This window comes from Symphodus melops, assembly GCF_947650265.1.
Source record: "Symphodus melops genome assembly, chromosome: 7".
Classification (NCBI taxonomy): domain Eukaryota; kingdom Metazoa; phylum Chordata; class Actinopteri; order Labriformes; family Labridae; genus Symphodus; species Symphodus melops.
In genome coordinates this window covers 26507888-26528341 of record NC_136697.1, presented here as the reverse complement: position 1 = coordinate 26528341, position 20454 = coordinate 26507888, and the positions used below count along the sequence as shown (strand labels likewise).

The 20454-nt window shown below is 47.0% G+C and overlaps 2 protein-coding genes and 1 long non-coding RNA gene across 3 annotated transcripts; 2 read left to right on the top strand and 1 right to left on the bottom strand.

The window, feature by feature from the left end:
• Positions 1–225: 225 nt before the first annotated feature.
• LOC306826268 (uncharacterized protein) lies at positions 226–8527 on the top strand (the record flags this gene model as incomplete). The annotated part of the gene is given in 3 exon segments (XM_079347468.1): positions 226–1904; positions 6668–6755; positions 6761–8527. Coding segments are annotated over 3 exon segments (3534 nt in total).
• On the top strand, positions 2763–6079 carry LOC306826838. The gene is made up of 3 exons (XR_013779523.1): positions 2763–2853; positions 2990–4182; positions 6058–6079. It is a non-coding gene; the product is annotated as an uncharacterized lncRNA (long non-coding RNA).
• Positions 8528–11426: 2899 nt separating the features above from the next.
• LOC306826768 (presequence protease, mitochondrial-like) lies at positions 11427–19152 on the bottom strand. Its single transcript, XM_079348286.1, has 21 exons — positions 19027–19152; positions 18689–18849; positions 18422–18548; positions 18240–18328; positions 17900–18028; positions 17275–17388; positions 16924–17020; positions 16654–16788; positions 16338–16476; positions 16088–16204; positions 15880–16009; positions 15672–15792; positions 15278–15520; positions 15059–15159; positions 14800–14920; positions 14661–14711; positions 13165–13277; positions 12948–13070; positions 11913–12058; positions 11732–11834; positions 11427–11650 (listed from the first exon to the last, which is right to left on the bottom strand). Exons 1-21 carry the CDS (start codon positions 19039–19041, stop codon positions 11557–11559), a joined length of 2469 nt encoding a protein of 822 aa, XP_079204412.1. The 5' UTR covers positions 19042–19152; the 3' UTR covers positions 11427–11556.
• Positions 19153–20454: the final 1302 nt, after the last annotated feature.

Below are 20454 nucleotides of genomic sequence, written 5' to 3'. Positions count from 1 at the left end.
ACCTGAACTTCACCCCATTTAAATATTTCTCTCCTCCCTCCCCGTCACAGACCTGCAGGTATGAGGATGGGTGTGAACTTTAAACTGTGAATTACTGGAACTGAAAAACCTCATTCACTGCAGCAAGTCAACAAGAGCAGACGGTTGTTGTCGATCAGAGCTCTGACTGTGTTTCTATCCAGAGAAAGAGGAACTGTTTGACCATCATCATCACTGAAGGGAGAAATGGCTCAGAGAGGAAACCAACTGGACCGAGAGAGATTCTGCTGTCCCATCTGTCTGGATCTACTGAAGGATCCTGTGACTATTCCCTGTGGACACAGTTACTGTATGAAGTGTATTAAAAACCACTGGGATACACAGGATGAGAAGAGAGTCTACAGCTGCCCTCAGTGCAGACAGGACTTCACACCGAGGCCTGTCCTGGTGAAAAGCACCATGTTAGCAGATTTAGTGGAGGAGCTGAAGAAGACTGGACTCCAAGCCGCTCCTGCTGATCACTGCTATGCTGGACCTGAAGATGTGGCCTGTGATGTCTGCACCGGGAGGAAACTGAAAGCCTGTAAGTCCTGTCTGCAGTGTCTGGCCTCTTACTGTGAGAATCACCTCCATCATCATTTTAAAGTACCTTCATTTAAGAAACACAAGCTGGTGGAGCCCTCCAAGAAGCTCCAGGAGAACGTCTGCTCTCGTCATAATGAGGAAATGAAAGTATTTTGTCGCACTGATCAGCAGTCTATCTGTCTCCTCTGTTTAATGGACGAACACAAAGGTCACGACACAGTCTCAGCTGCAGCAGAAAGGAGCGAGAAGCAGAGAGAGCTCGAGGTGAGTCGACAAAACATCCAGCAGAGAATCCAGGACGGGGAGAAAGATGTGAAGCTGCTCCAACAGGAGGTGAAGGCTATCAATGGCTCTGCTGATAAAACAGTGGGGAACAGTGAGAAGATGTTCACTGAGCTGATCCGTCTCATGGAGAAAAGACGCTCTGATGTGACGCAGCAGGTCAGATCCCAGCAGCAAACTGAAGTGAGTCGAGTCATAGAGCGTCAGGAGAAGCTGGAGCAGGAGATCACTGAGCTGAAGAGGAAAGACGCTGAACTGGAGAAGCTCTCACACACACAAGATCACAACCAGTTTCTACAGGACTACCCCTCAGTGTCAGCACTCAGTGAATCTACACACTCATCCAGCATCAAGATCCGTCCTCTGAGGTACTTTGAGGACGTGACAGCAGCTGTGTCAGAAGTCAGAGATAAACTACAGGACGTCCTGACAGACAAATGGACAAACATCTCACAGACACTGACTGAAGTGGATGTTTTACTGTCACAACCAGAACCAGAACCAGAACCCAAGACCAGAGCTGAGTTCTTAAGATATTCATGTGACATCACACTGGATCCAAACACAGCAAACACATATCTGTTATTATCTGATGAGAACAGAAAAGTAACATTAATGAGTGAACATCAGTCTTATTCTAGTCACCCAGACAGATTCACTGATTGGTGTCAGGTCCTGAGTAAAGAGAGTCTGACTGGACGTTGTTACTGGGAGGTGGAGAGGAGAGGAGGAGGAGTTAATGTAGCAGTCACATACAAGAATATCAGCAGAGCAGGGTGGTCAGATGAATGTTGGTTTGGACGTAATGACAAATCTTGGATGTTAGATTGTAACCACAACAGATATGACTTTTGGTACAACAAAGTCCAGACTCCTGTCTCAGGTCCTCGGTCCTCCAGAGTAGGAGTGTACCTGGATCACAGAGCAGGTATTCTGTCCTTCTACAGCATCTCTGAAACCATGACTCTCCTCCACAGAGTCCAGACCACATTCACTCAGCCTCTACATGCTGGACTCAGTGTTGGTTATGGAGCCTCTGCTGAGTTGTGTAAACTGAAGTAGACAGAAGTCATCAGGGGATAATGTGTTCACATCTGTGTTTTTTTTCATGTTTCTACAGAAAGTTGATTTTACTTTTCACACATACTACGATACTTTAACAAAAAGAGTAAAGACACATTTCTGGACTTTTTAGATTTGAATATCATATGTGGACGTGGGACCTTCCTCTGACCTGTCTCTTTGAGCTCCCTCGTTTTCCTTGAATCCACAGCTTGAATCGTTTGTTGTGGCTCTGTGCCAACTTCTACTTTCATAGTTTTTATAGTACACCTTCAGTGTATAACTTTATGTATCTTACGGATACTTTTTCGTGCTTTCATGGAAATAGCAGAGGAAAACTTTCTTATTCAAGGGAGAAGCTGCTCTGACTCAGGACAGCGGGACAAGCCGGCATCGTTCACCCGATACCTGAGGAGCTGAGGCGGCGGTACAGAGGCTGTAGAGCCGGCGCCAAGCTAAAGGCTAGGCTAGCGGCTAAGCGATGGAGGTACAAGCCCGGTTCCGGTGATAGTTATGGGGAACGTAAACTGTCTAACCAACAAGACAGACGAGCTGGCTGCTCTCGTGAGGAACAAGCGGACATTTAGAGAGTGCAGTTTAATGTGCCTCACAGAAACCTGGCTGACTCAAAACAGCCCGGACGCTAACGTGGATCTACCGGGCTTCACTACAGTGAGAGCGGACAGAGACACGAAACGCAGCGGCAAACGGAAAGGAGGAGGACTCGCGCTGTTTATTAACACCAGATGGAGCCACCATGGACATGTTACTGTGAAGGAGGCAACGTGCAGCAAAGACATCGAGCTGCTGGCGGTGGGTCTCCGTCCTTACTACATGCCCAGGGAGTTCGAGAACTTCACCACTGATTTCATCTACCAGCTGTACACGGAGGAGGGCCGCGGCGTGTTAGACTGCAGGAAGAACATCCTGGGTCACATGCAGCAGGTCGCCCACACACACACACACACACACTTTACCTTCAAAATGTATCATATACTTTTGTGGTTTCACATGTTTGTTTTTGTTGTTTAGACAGGATTTGTGAGGATGTTAAACATGATTGCGATCTCTCCTGTCACAGGGAGGAGCTCCGTCTCCGTTCAACAGAAACTTTGGGACTAAAGTCGCTGCGAAAGCCATTGTTGAAAGATCCCAGACGATTCACCACACCGGTCTGAAGCAAGTGAGACTGCTCATTGTCAACAGCTGAAAGCTCGGCTGACACTTTTACCACGTCACAGGAGAATTTCCACTCAAGCTGAGTTCAGGCTGAACTTAGCTAATCACAAAAGTCTTATTTTAACTTTTATAAACCTTATCATAAAAAGTAGATATGTATTGCATGCATAATGTGTACTTATAACATTGTAAGGAGTGTCATATTATTATGTGTTAGAATAGTTGGCGGTCATAAAACCGCTTGTGGAAGTGCAGGCTGTAAATCTTATTGGGGGTCATGGACTGCTCACATAGTGGGGTAGGTAGAAGTGCCCTGTTAGAGATAAGGGAGTGTCCTGCAGCTGCATGAGAAACACACAGATAACCATATATGTCTTGTTTTTGCTACTTTCTTGTTGAAGTAACCCAAAATGTAAACTGAAACTGTCATGTCGTAGATGTTGAGAGTCGGCCATAGTTTATAGGAGGGAAGCACAAGCTTCTCTCTGGTTCGGTCTTCCTTTTTGGGACTTGACTGTTAATCTCCACTTGTTCTGCACCTGTGATCAGTTGATTTATATTCTCTTTTATTGAGCTCTAGTCACTCACTGTGAGAATAGCACTCTTTTGTAGGATTTGTATTATTTTGTAATCTCTGTATTTCATCAATTGTGTTATTATAAAATAAAAGGAAACCTTCCATTGTAAGGACTTTCCAACAAAAACCCTTTTCCTTTTAGATCTTATATTTTTCTCTTGTTGGACCACGACGGACCAAAGGGATAGAAGACTAAGGTAAGAAGCTTTTTGTCCCCATTGTTCCAACACCAGAGAGGAAACATAGACTGGGGAGGGACACTCTGATTTAAAGTGGTTTGGACCCATTAGGGTGTGAGAGACCCAAGGAGAGTCCCCTCCAGGTAACGGCTGTGAAGGAGGCCTTTCCAGTATTAACAGCCTATGATCTGACCACAGAGGGGAATGACTTCAACACTGTAATAACTCAATAACTTTAAAGGTATAAAAGCTGAATAAACTGTGTATTTCTTTAACCGCTCCTAATAACCAATAGTGATGTTCTAGTTCAAGGCAGCAGCGATATCTTTATGAAAGGCAGTTATTGGTCCTCCTGGCGAGATTCACACTCGGCCCAGACCGACCAATCAAAGTGAGGCAGGGTAGAGGTTTCAAAAGTCAAGTAGTACATAAGAGCAACAAACTAGGATATTAAACTTATTCCTAAAAACGCCAACTACTTAGCAGAGATAAGTACCCTCACCGGATACGAACCCACCCACAACAAAACAAAATCTCACGCCACCCACCCCCCCACTGAACTGAACTCCTTTTTCAACCACTTCGACACACAGGACTTTTCCAAAGAGTGCAGGTAAGCTCTCAAGGCTCTCCCCCCAGTAGATCCCAATGAGCCTGCCCCCTTCACAGTCGCTGAAGTGCGCCACCAGCTAAGCCGGTGTAACCCATCCAAGGCCCCAGGACCCGACAGCATCCCAGCAAGGGTGCTGAAGACCTGTGCCACAGAACTGGCTCCTATTGCCCACTTCCTCTTCTCTGAGTCATATCTGACTGCTACAATACCCCTCTTCAGGAAAAGCGCAACAATAATCCCGGTACCCAAGAAACCACGACCCTCCGACCTCAATCACTACCGCCCCATTGCCCTCACTCCCATACTAATGAAATGCCTGGAAAAACTGCTGCTGAAGGTCATCCTCCCTTTGGTGAAACCTCATCTGGACCGTCTCCAATTTGCCTACAGGGAAAAAAGGGGCACAGAGGACGCTGTTGCTTGCCTGCTACAACTTGTCCTTCAGCACCTAGATTCCCGAGGCACCTTCGCAAGGATCCTCTTTGTGGACTTCAGTTCCGCATTCAATACCATTCAAAGGCACCTGCTCATCCGGAAGCTACATAAAATCACCACTCCACCGATTCTGATCCACCTCCTGCACAACTTCCTCAGCGACAGACGGCAAGCTGTTCGGGTAGGCACATCCACATCACCCCCACTCATCACCAACACCGGAGTCCCCCAGGGCTGTGTGCTAAGCCCCTTCCTCTACACCCTGTACACCAACGACTGCACCAGCCCCTCTCCCACCACCACCTACCTCAAGTACTCTGACGACACTGCCATCCTATCAGACAATAACTCCACCACAGACTACCACAACACCGTCACTCACTTCTCACACTGGTGTAAGCATAACTTCCTCCATCTCAATGTAAATAAAACAAAAGAAATAATAATAGGCACCCCATCACCCCAGCCCCCCACCCTCATCAACAACGACACAGTTGAAACTGTTGACAGCTTCAGATACCTCGGACTCACTCTAGACAACAATCTCACCTTCGACCAGCACACAACGGACATTCAAAAAAAGGAGCCACCAAAGACTGCACGCTATCCGGAAACTCAAAGGACTATATGTTGCCCCCCACCTCCTCCTCCTGTTGTATCAAAGCATCGTCCAGCCCATCCTGCTCTACTGTTCCTCCTGCTTCTTCAACCTACTCACTGTCAAAAACCGAACCAAACTCACCCGTGTCACAAACATTGCAGCCAAACTAATCGGTCTCCCCACTCCCACCCTGTCAGAACTCAATTCAAAGGCCATCACACGCATCACACACACAATAGCACTGGACATCACCCACCCTCTCAACTGCCACCTCACCATCATGCCCTCTGGGCGCAGGTACAGGTCCCTGTTGTGCAGAAGGGCGCGATACGGCTGAAGCCTGGTGCCTGCAGTCATTACAGCCCTCAATAAAAATCCACCTCAGTCCAAATCCCCGGTCCCCCCATAACCACATGCACTGTATGTCCTGTCACTGTATGTCCCACATGTATCTCCCTGTGTTCACCCTCTGTCGGCGCGCTGCCCTTAAAACTGTACACCGGTGAAAAAGAATTTCCCCTCGGGGACAATAAAATAAAAACTCTAAAAAGTCTAAAGTCTAAAGATCCCTGCGCTCTCGCAACAAAATCAAGCCGACTGTTTTAAGAGGAGTCTTTGTACATTAAAGCAGCAGTAGGAGTCAGTAGGTTTGTATTTGAAACAGGATCATGACTTTAATCTGAGGTGAAGTTTGTCTAAAGACAATATCAATAATCTGCTTCAGTCATCACTTTGAACATCTGACAGACAAAAACAAGGAGCAAAGGTCAGCTCAATGTATTTCATGTAAATACAGTATGTGAACCAGCAGTGAGTGAAAACACATCTTCCAATGGAGATAAAGTTCAGTGGCTCTCTGACGCCTCCCTGTGGTGTCTCAGGTTTTGACAGCTTGTAATGCTGGTGCTCACAGGTCGCTCCGTTCTGACTGTAGTTGTAGAACCTGTTCAGTTATTCTCTGTGTTTTATTCACTTCTTTTTACATGATAGAAATGTGGGACTACAGTTTTTTTTTTACATGTTTGTTTATAGAGTTTGCTTCCATGAGACAGAGAGTGGTTATGTATTCATGTTGAGAATCGGCCCTATCAGAGGCATGAAACATGAATCACAGCTTGTTAACCCCTCCCTCTTCTTCCTGCTCTCACACACAGCCAGCTCCACTCTGACGTGTATTTCCTCCTTCTCTCCACATCAGATCTAATGTTTGAGGATGGGTGTAACCAACATGTGCGAGAGCAGACTGTGAACAAACACATGCTGTGTAGATCAGAGGTCAAACTAGTTTGATTTCTCAGGAAGTGAAACTCAGACAGTCGTTGTTACCGAGAGGAGAAATGGCACAGAAAGGAGTTCAGCTAGACCGGGAGGCTTTCTCTTGTTCCATCTGTCTGGATCTACTGAAGGATCCGGTCGCTCTTCCCTGTGGACACAGTTACTGTATGAAGTGTATTAAAAACCACTGGGATACACAGGATGAGAAGAGAGTCTACAGCTGCCCTCAGTGCAGACAGGACTTCTCACCGAGGCCTGTCCTGGTGAAAAACACCATGTTAGCAGTTTTAGTGGAGGAGCTGAAGAAGACTGGACTCCAAGCTGCTCCTGCTGATCTCTGCTATGCTGGACCTGAAGATGTGGCCTGTGATGTCTGCACCGGGAGGAAACTGAAAGCCTGTAAGTCCTGTCTGCAGTGTCTGGCCTCTTACTGTGAGAATCACCTCCAGCCTCATTTTAAAGTACCTTCATTTAAGAAACACAAGCTGGTGGAGCCCTCCAAGAAGCTCCAGGAGAACGTCTGCTCTCGTCATGATGAGGTGATGAAGATGTTCTGTCGCACTGATCAGCAGTCTATCTGTTATCTCTGCTCTGTGGACCAACACAAAGGTCACGACACAGTCTCAGCTGCAGCAGAAAGGAGCGAGAAGCAGAGAGAGCTCGAGGTGAGTCGACAAAACATCCAGCAGAGAATCCAGGACGGAGAGAAAGATGTGAAGCTGCTCCAACAGGAGGAGGAGGCTATCAATGGCTCTGCTGATAAAACAGTGGGGAACAGTGAGAAGATGTTCACTGAGCTGATCCGTCTCATGGAGAAAAGACTCTCTGATGTGGAGCAGCAGGTCAGATCCCAGCAGCAAACTGAAGTGAGTCGAGTCAGAGAGCGTCAGGAGAAGCTGGAGCAGGAGATCACTGAGCTGAAGAGGAAAGACGCTGAGATGGAGAAGCTCTCACACACACAAGATCACAACCAGTTTCTACAGGACTACCCCTCAGTGTCAGCACTCAGTGAATCTACACACTCATCCAGCATCAAGATCCGTCCTCTGAGGTACTTTGAGGACGTGACAGCAGCTGTGTCAGAAGTCAGAGATAAACTACAGGACGTCCTGACAGACAAATGGACAAACATCTCACAGACACTGACTCAAGTGGATGTTTTACTGCCACAACCAGAACCAGAACCAGAACCAGAGCCCAAGACCAGAGCTGAGTTCTTAAAATATTCATGTGACATCACACTGGATCCAAACACAGCACACACACGTCTGTTATTATCTGATGGGAACAGAAAAGTAACATTAATGAGAGAAGATCAGTCTTATTCTAGTCACCCAGACAGATTCACTGATTTATGTTGGCAGGTCCTGAGTAAAGAGAGTCTGACTGGACGTTGTTACTGGGAGGTGGAGTGGAGAGGAAGAGGAGCTTATGTAGCAGTCACATACAAGAATATCAGCAGAGCAGGGAGCTCACATAAATGTGTGTTTGGAGGTAATGACAAATCTTGGAGGTTAGATTGTGACAACAACAGTTATGACTTTTGGTCCAACAATGTCAGGACTCCTGTCTCAGGTCCTCGGTCCTCCAGAGTAGGAGTGTACCTGGATCACACAGCAGGTATTCTGTCCTTCTACAACATCTCTAAAACCATGACTCTCCTCCACAGAGTCCAGACCACATTCACTCAGCCTCTACATGCTGGACTCAGGCTATATTATAGTTATGAAGACTCTGCTGAGTTGTGTAAACTGAAGTAGACAGAAGTCATCAGGGGATAATGTGTTCACATCTGTGTTTTTTTTTCATGTTTCTACAGAAAGTTGATTTTACTTTTCACACATACTACGATACTTTAACAAAAAGAGTAAAGACACATTTGTGGACTTTTTAGATTTGAATATCATATGTGGACGTGGGACCTTCCTCTGACCTGTCTCTTTGAGCTCCCTCGTTTTCCTTGAATCCACAGCTTGAATCGTTTGTTGTGGCTCTGTGCCAACTTCTACTTTCATAGTTTTTATAGTACACCTTCAGTGTATAACTTTATGTATCTTACGGATACTTTTTCGTGTTTTCGTGGAAATAGCAGCGGAAAACTTTCTTATTCAAGGGAGAAGCTGCTCTCACTCAGGACAGCGGGACAAGCCGGCATCGTTCACCCGATACCTGAGGAGCTGAGGCGGCGGTACAGAGGCTGTAGAGCCGGCGCCAAGCTAAAGGCTAGGCTAGCGGCTAAGCGATGAAGGTACAAGCCCTCGGTTCCGGTGATAGTTATGGGGAACGTAAACTGTCTAACCAACAAGACAGACGAGCTGGCTGCTCTCGTGAGGAACAAGCGGACATTTAGAGAGTGCAGTTTAATATGCCTCACAGAAACATGGCTGACTCAAAACAGCCCGGACGCTAACGTGGATCTACCGGGCTTCACTACAGTGAGAGCGGACAGAGACACGAAACGCAGCGGCAAACGGAAAGGAGGAGGACTCGTGCTGTTTATTAACACCAGATGGAGCCACCATGGACATGTTACTGTGAAGGAGGCAACGTGCAGCAAAGACATCGAGCTGCTGGCGGTAGGTCTCCGTCCTTACTACATGCCCAGGGAGTTCGAGAACTTCACCACTGATTTCATCTACCAGCTGTACACGGAGGAGGGCCGCGGCGTGTTGGACTGCAGGAAGAACATCCTGGGTCACATGCAGCAGGTCGCCCACACACACACACACACACTCTTACACACACACTGTAACATATGCTCACATGTGTTTTGTGGTTTCAGACGTTTGTTTGTTGTTTACGCTCAAAGGATGTAAAAAAACAAAACCTCAGCTTCTACTACTGGTGTGTGTGTGTGTGTGTGTGTGTGTGTGTGTGTGTGTGTGTGTGTGCGTGCGTGCGTGCGTGTGTGTGTGTGTGTGCTCAGAGAGGCTGACTCCGTTTCTTTTCCGTGCAGGTCGAGTGTTTGCGAACTCCGAGGACACGGCCTGCCTGCTCGGGATGCGTCGCAGAGCGCTCGTCTTCCAGCCCGTCTCTCAGCTCAGGGACGAGACGGACTTTGTGTAAGATAAAACTTTTTCTTTCTTTTTTTCCCAAAAGTGGGCGGGGTTAGACGTTCAGGGCTTCCGTTCACAAAACGCAGCCACCTGATTGGTCCAGAGGGAACCTCATCACTCATGACCTAAATGAGATTTGTGTTTGTTTCGTCTTCACGCTGAAGTAAACGCCTTGCGTCCTCGCGTCTCGTCTCCTCAGGCACAGGATCCCGAAGGAGCAGTGGTGGCTGAAGCTCCGCCCTCTGATGAAAATCCTCGCCAAGTACAAGACGAGCTACGACGTGTCCGACTCCGGCCAGCTGGAACACGTGACCCGGATCCGCCCGAAAGAGAGCAAGACCTCAGCGACCATCTGAAGCCCCGCCCACTCCCCTTCCCCCGCCCCCCCCAGCCACCTCCGACACTGCCGCTGAAAGACGAGAGCTTCAACTCTGACAAGAACGCCGCTCGACTAAACGGCGCCAGCTGCTCACACGACGACTGATTGACTGCAGATGAATTAAAGTGGAGGTTTGAATCTTCAGCTTGGAGGCTGATTTGGAGACGAGCTCCTTCTGTAACAAGCCAGCGTAGCTGATGTAGTATTTTATAGATCCCTTCTCAAAGATATTCCAGACTTTAACACGTTCTATTCAAGCGCTCCTCGTTACGTCCTGAACCAGGACGCAAGAACACGCCGCTTCATCTCCGTCTGTCTGAAATCAGCCGAGCAAACGTTTGGTGAACTCGCATCTCAAGTCGAGCTCGTTTGATTTTAATTTATTTTCGGCAGCACTTTGAGCCCGGTCCTTCAAATATATCTATATATAAATAAAAATATATTTATGTGTAATCCCCTGAAAGCTGCTTATAAAGAGAGAGAGAGAGGGAGGAGAATCACACGCTGTCAGTCTAACACCTTTAAAAAATAAAATAAAAAATCCACCCTCCTGATTGGTCAGACCTACAGGACGAGCCGTGTGTGTGTTTCTGTGTGCGAGTGTGTTGTTGTTGTTGTTGTTGCTTCTATCCACTCCGGGCTTTCTGTGTGTGTGTGTGTGTGTGTGTGTGTGTGTGTGTGTGTGTGTGTGTGTCACGTCCTTGTGGTGGTGTTTGTTAGTAAGCGTCCTGCTGGTGCTGTTAAGTTTTTTTTGGATGTTTTACCTTCATGTGCCGGCGGTGACATGTGATCGTCCTGTCAGAGTAATAAAGCATTTATTGTGAGCAAAAAAAAAAAAAAAAAAAGTGTCACTCTGTTTTTGTATTTATTTAAAGACGTGTATCAGATACTTCTTTAGGAGTTTAAAAAAGGAGATTTAAATCTGTTGAGTTGAGCCTCCAACAGGTGAATTTATTTAACCTGAGGCGTTCAAAGACTTCAAAAAAATAATCGTTAAAACTTCAATTTTCACCATCATTATTAGCACGCTCTTATTTTGAAGGCTTGGATCTTCGTGGGGCGTGCACAAAAACCACCAGACTTAGTTTGTTGAACTGGACTAAACTTCTCTGATATGAATCTTCTGAGTCAAAAAAAAAAACACTTGACTGAAGTTTGAAAGTTTTGGTGACACACACACACACACACACACACACACACACACACACACACACACACACACACTGTGTTTTCCAACATGATCATATATTTCATTAAATATATACAGAGTGAAGATCAGCTCTCAGTCCTCTTCATATTGTGCGCTTCAGCTTGTTCAGTCCAGTCGAGTCTTAAACTCAGAAGTTAGTTTGGATTATTTGACGATCCACGATGGATCTTTTTTAATCGCCTCGTTCTCTGGACCCAAGATGGCGACGCCACACGTCATCTGACCCACGCCGAGGTATCTGCAGCGGGAGGAGGGAAGAAAACAGAGTCAACACTGGATGTGGTGAATAAACATGTGAGGAGACGTAAAGAGTTGTTACCTTTCAGCCGCGTCCACCAGACTTTGGTGAGTGACGGCAAAAAGTCTCTCTCTGTGATTCTGCTTCATCTCATCCGTGACGCCGCTGAGGAAGCGTCCCATTCCTGCAACACGAACACAGAGTGAGCAGAGCCGACGGCGGACACACGAACTGAAGACAGATAAGAGCAGTGAGGGAGGACCTTTGTCTGCGGGAGCCACAGGAGAGTCCACGGCTGAGAAGACGGACAGTTTAGCTTCATCGATGTCCTGCTGGCTGAAGTGTCCCGACTTCGCCCAGTCCACGCCTCGACGAAACGCAGACAAGGTCTGCAGCGAGTTTGGATCCCTGAGAGAAGTACGAGAAACAAAAGGTCAACACAGTCTGTCAGAGGAGAGATTATAGATGGATTCAAATCCTGCTGCGGGTTTATTAAGAGCTTCATGGTTCAGACTCCACCGCTCAGGTGGTCTGGTCCAGGTCTGCTGTCTGTCCCCAGAGTCCCAACCAAACATGGAGGAGCAGCGTTCAGCTTCTATGCTCCGTATATCTGGAACAAACTCCCAGAAAACTGCAGGTCTGCTGAAACTCTCAGCTCTTTAAAATCCAGGTAAAAAAATAAATAAATAAATAAATAAAATCCAGGTAAAAAAAGATATAATAATAATGAAAAATACAAATATAATCCAGGTTAAAAATTTATAATAAATAAATAAAATCCAGGTAAAAAAAAGAAATAATAATAATAAAAAATACAAATAAAATACAGGTTAAAATTTTTTTTATAAATAAAATAAAATCCAGGTAAAAAAAAAGATAATAATAAAAAATAAAATTAAATAAATTCTGGTTAAAAAATAAATAAATAAATAAATAAAATCCAGGTAAAAAAAAGATAATAATAATAAAAAATTAAATTAAATAAATACTGGTTATAAATAAAAAAAAGAAATAAAATAAAATCCAGGTTAAAAAAAAAATATAAATAAATAAAATCCAGTTTAAAAAGATAAAAAATAAATAAATGAAATCCAAATAAAATCAAATAAAAAACAGATTTTATTTCAACTATTTTTACTTGACCATATTTTAAGTTTTCAGATTTTTAAATGTTCTATTTTAATGTTTCTCTTCTTTCCTGTCATGATGCTTTCTGATGTCTTGTGTTTAAACTCGTCAATGAGGCGGACAAAGAGCGTCTTCACACTGTGACGAGCGCGGTGTCGCTGCCTCTCACCTGTACGAGTAAAAAGAGAAAAGACCTCCTCCCATCCTGGCCCCGCCCCCGTAGGCTCCTCCCTTCTCCCTGATCTCTCCGTGCAGAAACTTAGCCGTCATCATCCTCGCCAAGATGCACAAACTAGAAGAGAAAAACAAAAAAGGATTCATCACAGTGAAGATGAAGTCTAACTCAAAACAAAGAGCAGGAAGTGATGTCACTCAGGTGAGGTTACCTGGCGTAGTCGTGGTGGCAGAAAGGTACCGTGCGAATACTCTCGCTGATGAAGTGAACGGGGAAGGGCAGCTGGAAGAAGGTCTTCATCTGACACGGCTGGAAGCTCGGCTCCTGAGAGGTCGAGGAGGAAGAGGAGGAGACATCTTTACTGTACCAAATGAGAAGCTGCAGACACACCTGCAGAGTCCTGAGAGGAGCAGGTGAGCAAATACTAAACACCAGAACACACACACACACACACACACGCACGCACGCACGCACGCACACACACACACACACACACACACACACACACACACACACACACACACACACACACACACACACACACACACACACACACACACACACACACACACACACACACACACGATAGTGTTGACTGCATCATGCACGTGAACTATGACGGACTGTTTGGTGTTTTTGTTAAGTTTCCTTCTTGGTTTATTTTTGTGTCGCTCTCCTCGTCTTTTCCATCATTTCATCGTCTTTAATCTGCTTTGTAATCTGATGTCAGCCGACCACGACAGGGATTTATTTAGAGCACTGCTTCAGCTTCAGGACTCACCACGCGTCTCCTCCTGACACTTCAACTTCACTTTATTTATTTTATATGAGAAATGTTTGAACACGTGAGACAGAATGAAGGAAACAGGTTTTAAAAAAGCACTGTGCAGACTTTTTGAAAACAGCTGATGAGGAGGAGCAGGAGGAGGAGGAGGAGGAGGAGGAGAAGGAGGAGGAGAAGGAGGAAGAGGAGGAGGAGGAGGAGGAGAAGAAGCAGGAGGAGGAGGAGAAGAAGGAAGAGGAGCAGAAGGAGGAGAAGAAGATGGAGGAGGAGAAGGAGGAGAAGGAGAAGAAGATGGAGGAGGAGAAGAAGATGGAGGAGGAGAAGGAGGAGGAGGAAGAGGAGGAGGAGCCGGAGGAGGAGAAGAAGGAGGAGGAGGAGAAGCAGGAGGAGGAAGAGGAGAAGGAGCAGGAGGAGGAGGAGAAGGAGGAGGAGGAAGAGGAGGAGGAGGAAGAGGAGAAGGAGCAGGAGGAGGAGGAGAAGGAGGAGGAGGAAGAGGAGGAGGAGCCAGAGGAGGAGAAGAAGGAGGAGGAGGAGAAGCAGGAGGAGGAAGAGGAGAAGGAGCAGGAGGAGGAGGAGAAGGAGGAGGAGGAAGAGGAGGAGGAGCCGGAGGAGGAGAAGAAGGAAGAGGAGGAGGAGGAGGAGAAGGAAGAGGAAGAGGAGCAGGAGGAGGAGGAGGAGGAGGAGGAGGAGAAGCAGGAGGAGGAGGAGGAGAAGCAGGAGGAGGAGCAGGTGGAAGAGGAGGAGAAGCAGGAGGAGGAGCAGGAGGAGGAGGCGAAGGAGGAGGAGCAGGAGGAGGAGAAGGAGGAAGAGGAGGAGAAGCAGGAGAAGGAGGAGGAGGAAGAGGAGGAGAAGCAGGAGGAGGAGGAGACTTTTTGAAAACAGCTGCGAGCCAGAGATACAGAGATGATAGAAGAGAAACTTACAGAGATGAGTTTCCGACTCAGCCCCGAGTCGTCCGATTGGTCGAGAGGCCTCTTTAGAAAATAAAGAAATAAAGAGAACACATCATCTAATCTGAGCTGTGACTGGTTTCTCCCTCTGATTTGTTCGTCGACAGTTTACCTCGATGATGTCACTCCTGACCGCTCGGCGCTCCTTTCTGTTTTCAGCCACGTCCTTCATGAAGCTCTCCAGCTGAGCTGCCGTGTCCGACATTCTCTGCGGAGTCGCGTTTATGGCGCACCTGTAAGAGACCAACGTGACCGACAACCACGACGCAGTGACAGGACTTTAACACAGAGCTGTCACCATGGAGACGACGGTGGTCTCGTGGTTAGAGCACGCCCAAATCTGACCTCTGACCTCTCTCTCTCTCTCTCACCTCATGTTGTCGGGGTTGAGAAGGTGCTTCTTGATCCTGACGAGCGTTCGGATGACTTGGCTGAGGTCGGACATCTCAGCGACCCGCTTCATGAACTTCACCTGAAGTTCAAAGTGAGAACACGAGACGGCTGTTTCACAAAAGACGGATCAAATATGAAGCGGGAGGAAAAACTAAAACCTAAAATCACCATGACAACACGGCGTGAGTCTCGGTTACCTGCTCCATCCCGCCAAACGTCTCTTGAAGGTCTCCTGCTGGAGTCAGGTGACGGCCTGCGCGCGTCATAGCGTACATGTGGCCCGAGTACGAGATCCCGTTGGCTAACTCCTGCGCTGACATCATCACCAGCACTCTCAGGCGCTCCGCCTCGTCCAAGTGAGGCCTGTTGAATATGTGGCTCCACAGCTGGAACATGTGAGGAAGGTTTCTCTCCAGGCAGGAGGAGGACAGGAGGACGCCCTGGAACAGAAGGACACCTGCGTCACCACGAGCTTCGTCTGCACGTTTCTCTCTGACAGTCTGTCAGAGTCGGATCAGGCTCGGCTCCCTCCTCACCACCACGGTCCAGAACCCTGAGCTCCTTCAGCTCCCTACAGCAGCTGGTACTGACCTGCTCGTACATGTCCAGCTGGGTGGAGTCGGGGACGACCTGGGTGGAGACGGACATTCCCCCGGTCCTCAGCTCCATCTGCTGGGACTGTTGTCTGTAGTCCAGAGCTCCACAGCCCATCCTGGTCAAACGGACAGAGACAATGATGTCACACGAGTCCAGGAGTAAAGAGGAAGGCAGAACATGGCCGATCATCAGATGAACGTACTTGGTGACGACGCTGCAGAAGAGCGGCACGTACAGCCTGAGCTCCTCCGGCAGCGTGTTCAGACTGCACATGGCTCGGAAGTACACTAAGCCGTTGGTGGGCTGCTCGCAGTACTGGACCGGCACGCCGCCTGAGGAGACATTTATTGAACACGCTCTGTGGACCTGGGTGATCAGTCCTTTAGTTTCATGTTGGAGAAACGCCGTACCTGCTGTGCTGATCTGAACACGAGTTACAGGGATGGTCGGCTCGATGTCCCACACTTTCAGCGCCGGCAAACAGGAGGCGTCCTGCGCTTTGCTCTGAGCAGCCAGCAGCTCCAGACCTTAACCGAGGAGGAGGAGGAGGAGGAGGGGGAGCAGCAGGAGGAGGAGGAGCAGAGGAGACATGAGTTGATAAGTGTGGATCAGAGGAGCAGGAGGAGGAGCAGCAGGAGGAGGAGGAGCAGCACTTTGTACCTTTTTCATAGATGTCTTTCCTGTCGCTGTCTGACAGAACCTGGATCTTCCTCTGGAGCTTCTCCTTCTCAGCTTTGGCCTGTTTCTCTACGTAGCCCTCGTCTGGACTCATGGACAGGGTCAGTCTGTGAGTGTTCTCCTGTAAGGGGGAACAGAAAGGATGTGAACCCGCTGAGGTGGACCTGGAGAACAGACCCAGTATTTGCCCTTCAGGCAGCATCAGTGACAGCTTTATTCTTGGTCTGGATCCGACAGGTACAAACCATCTTCAGTCTAAAATGTCACATATTGTAAGTCCTCTCCCAGAGTGACGCACCTTGAAGTAGTGCTTGACTTTGTCCTGCAGGAAGCCAGGGTTTTCCTTCAGGGTCTGTTTGAACTTGGCCACGCTGTCGTTGATCTGCAGCAGCTGCACCGGGTCGCCGTCGTGATTCCACGACGATGCGATGTACTAAAAACAAAAACACATAAAGAAGCGAGGACAAAAAAAAATAAAAAATCAAGCATCTTCCAAAGTGTGAAAATCAGAACATCTCCTTTCAAAGCTCCCACATGGAGGTTTGTAAACACATGTTGGTGAACTCACCGAGGCCAGAGACAGGCCGAAGTTTGTGGACTGGTGCTTCATCTGGATCTCGATCTTATGCAGGAGAGCCTCGATTCTCTCCTCCTCAAAGCCGCTCCTGTCGGTAACGAGGAGGAGTCGTCACATCTCACCATACGACTCATTATCCTTCATGTGTGAGCAGACCCTACTGCTGTTCTGCTCTTGTTGTTTTCAGAGGATTTCTCTGGACTACAAAGTCCAGAGAGTCCCATTTTTTTAATCTCTTTAAAAATCACATTTGTTGACGGCTTCATGAAAACAAGGTGACGCCTCGGAGAGAGCACGTTTAATCAAAGCCTTCAACACAAAGAGGAGGAGCGTGGGACTCACTCGATGATGTCGTCGATGGTTCGGCTGATGATTCCCTTCACTCTCTCGGCGTCCTCCTCGGCCATCCCCTGCAGTCCGATACTGAACGACGCCTCTTTGGTGCTGCCGTCGTATCTGCACACACACACACAACAACACAAAGCTCTACTCACACACGTCTGCAGCAGACGAGGCTCAGCAGACTGATGCTCACCCTCACATGAGTTCAACACTTTACTCAGATGTTCAACTCTTCCTTTAATGTACTGATGAATCCTCCTGCCCTCTACAGGTTGAACCCAGCTACTGCAGGTAAATTCTTCTCTTGGCTTATCTGGTGTTGGGTGACGTTTGAGGAGCCAGCTGTCGTCATTAAAACTCTTTAAATTCATGTCAGAGGAAATAAACAGATTGAAAGAGTCGCATGGATTGACAATAATTCAAATCTACGCTGCTGGCTGTAAAATATGTTTGTTTCCAAACTCTGAAGCAATAAGGTTAAAAATCCTCCAGGGGGCATCATTCCCTCATCCTGTGCTGACCCTCAAAGTCCTCAGGATCAAACAGACGTGGTTCTGGATCCTGGAGGTCGTTGGCCTAAAGGAGGCTCTAGTTTGTCACTTTGGAGTCCTGTGTTGCTCCTCACCCTACAACCGAGGAGAAGTCACTTCCTATGTTGGGTTCGATGAGAGCCTTGTAGAAGGGCGAGTTCGGTCCAGAGATCATGAGAGACGACAGCAGGCTGAGGGTGAATCCTTCAAACGTGTCAGTGATGCTGCAGCGAGAAAAAAACAAAACAGATTTTTTTTTAGATGTTTCTGAATGATGGGACAGGTCAGAAACTTTTCTGTGCTGAGGAAGACTCTCGGTTTTTGTAAAGTCAACGTGACGTGATGAAGGAGAAGGAAGAGGAGGGGGGGCTCTTTTGTGGCGTCTTAATCTTAATGCAGAATAAAAAAAGAAATATATATATTTTTTGATCTTACTCTCCCAGCAGGTAGCTCACACACAGCGTGTTCTGCCGGGCCGGATCAGGGGCCAGAGCGTCCGGGCTGCAGGTCACATGGTCCTCTCTCTGAGAATTCACAGTGACGTCAAAATGACTAATCAACACATTTCAGAGTTTAAACAGAAGTTACAGGAGCGTGTCCGGGTTGATGAAACTCACAGGGCTGCTCCAGTGCGGCTGGGGGGGGACCGCCGTGTTCGGGTCGATGCGATCAAACTTGGACAGGGCTTCCTCTTCGATCTGCTTCAGATGCTGCTCCAACGGCAGATCTCCATACGTGAAGAACCTGAAGGACACATCCAGGTTTCCTGTGTGTCTCATATGAACAGATTATTGTTGAACAGCTGCTCTCATTTCTTCATGTCCCTTCTAGGCTAACGGTGTACGTGTGTGTGTGTGTGTGTGTGTGTGTGTGTGTGTGTCTACCTGGCGTTGCTGGGATGGTAATGCGTGGCGTGGAACTGCTTGAGCTGTTCCCAGGTGAGGTCAGGGATGGCGAGAGGCTCTCCTCCGGACACCACAGAGTACGTGTGGTCCGGGTACAGCTTGTTCTGGAGGTGCTGGGCGTACACGCGCTCGTTGTCGGACTTTAAAAAAAAACACACACACAAGCAAACGTTAAAAACTCACCGATTCAATTTGTCTCAAATCTGTTCATCTCATATCTGTAACTTGTCTCGGGCCACGTGTCACCCAGCGTTTATTTTTCTGAGCGTCTTTGTTCCCAATGTTGTAAAACGGTGACTCGGAAAGTGTGGACTTACAAAAGCTCCTTTCATTTCGTTGAACACCACGCCTTTAAACACCAGGGGGGAGTTGGGATCTTTTGGGTTTTCATTCTCCAGCCTCCAGCCCTCCTGCCTGCAAGAATCCACACAAACAGAAGTGAACTAATTACAGAGAGTGGATTCTTATCACACACTGTTACAAACAAGTGATTTCTGAAGGGTCTTGGTTTGTAAGATATCCTCCGAACGCAAATGTGGACGTCGATCCACGTCGTCAGCGACGTCTTAAAAAGCACTCGTGTTGTTGTTTTAATTCCACCAGCTGGTCTCGGCTACAATTCGTCGGCTTACTTTAGCGACCCAATGCTATCAAGTAAAATAAAACATATAAAACAAATATGAGAGAAGTAGCGGTCAGAACTCACCGGAAATCCTGCTCTCGTAAACACGGGAAGAAAGCCGCATCCAGATAGACGGAGAGAAGATTCTGGAAGTCTTTTCCATTTTGGGTTGAGAACGGATACATGGTGTAGTCGCTGGCTGTTGACGAGGGAGGCAACAAGAAAAAAATAATAATGTCAGACATAAAGCTCATCGGCAAGACACAGTAACTAATCAGACCTATTTAGTTGTTTTTGTACCATGATCACCCTAACTAGGTCAAGTTTCACTCTATTGACTTTGACAATTAATGTTAATCTGCTCCTCAATAGTTGGGTACTTTAATGGCAATCACCCTAATCACTCCTGGTTCCACCTTATTGTTTTGGACACTTAATGCTAATCACTGCTCCTTTATGTTGCTGAGCACTTTAATGGCCCAGTCTGCATCCCTGCATTGACTGTTTAATGACTGTACTCACACCTCTGGCACTACCTCAAACACCTCTGTACATGCACATGGAACTAGTTTCTAGAAGGTCAGCACTTTGTTTCTAAGGCTCTTTAACTGTTTACAGGTCTCTTTTAACCAACACATGTTTTTCTCTCCTTCACAGGTTATGTACATTATGCTATATAAGTTTAAGTCTAATGCTAATGCTAACTGCACAGGCTTAACTTGTAATTATGTTTACTCTTAGTCACATAGGGGCTCCTAAATCTTGTTTGGGGGATTATTGTATACAGAGGGGAGGGGGGGCAGCGGGTGTGTATTGTAACTAATGTCTTGTTTCCTGCCTGTCTGTATACTGCTACTGGATGCCTTGAATTTCCCTCAGGATCAATAAAGTATCTATCTATCTATCTATCTATCTATCTATCTATCTATCTATCTATCTATCTATCTATCTATCTATCTATCTATCTATCTATCTATCTATCTATCTATCTATCTATCTATGGTGAAGTATGTCTAAAGACAATATCAATGATCTGCTTAAGTCATCACTTTGAACATCTGACAGACAAAAACAAGGAGCAAAGGTCAGCTCAATGTATTTCATGTACATACAGTATGTGAAC

Excerpts from the sequence above, each read along its gene's own strand:
- LOC306826768 (XM_079348286.1), bottom strand. Across the intron at positions 18,329-18,421 it reads AGCCGCACTGGAGCAGCCCT|AGAGAGGACCATGTGACCTG; the intron begins GTGAGTTTCATC and ends GTGAATTCTCAG. Across the intron at positions 15,160-15,277 it reads CGTTTGGCGGGATGGAGCAG|GTGAAGTTCATGAAGCGGGT; the intron begins GTAACCGAGACT and ends TTTGAACTTCAG.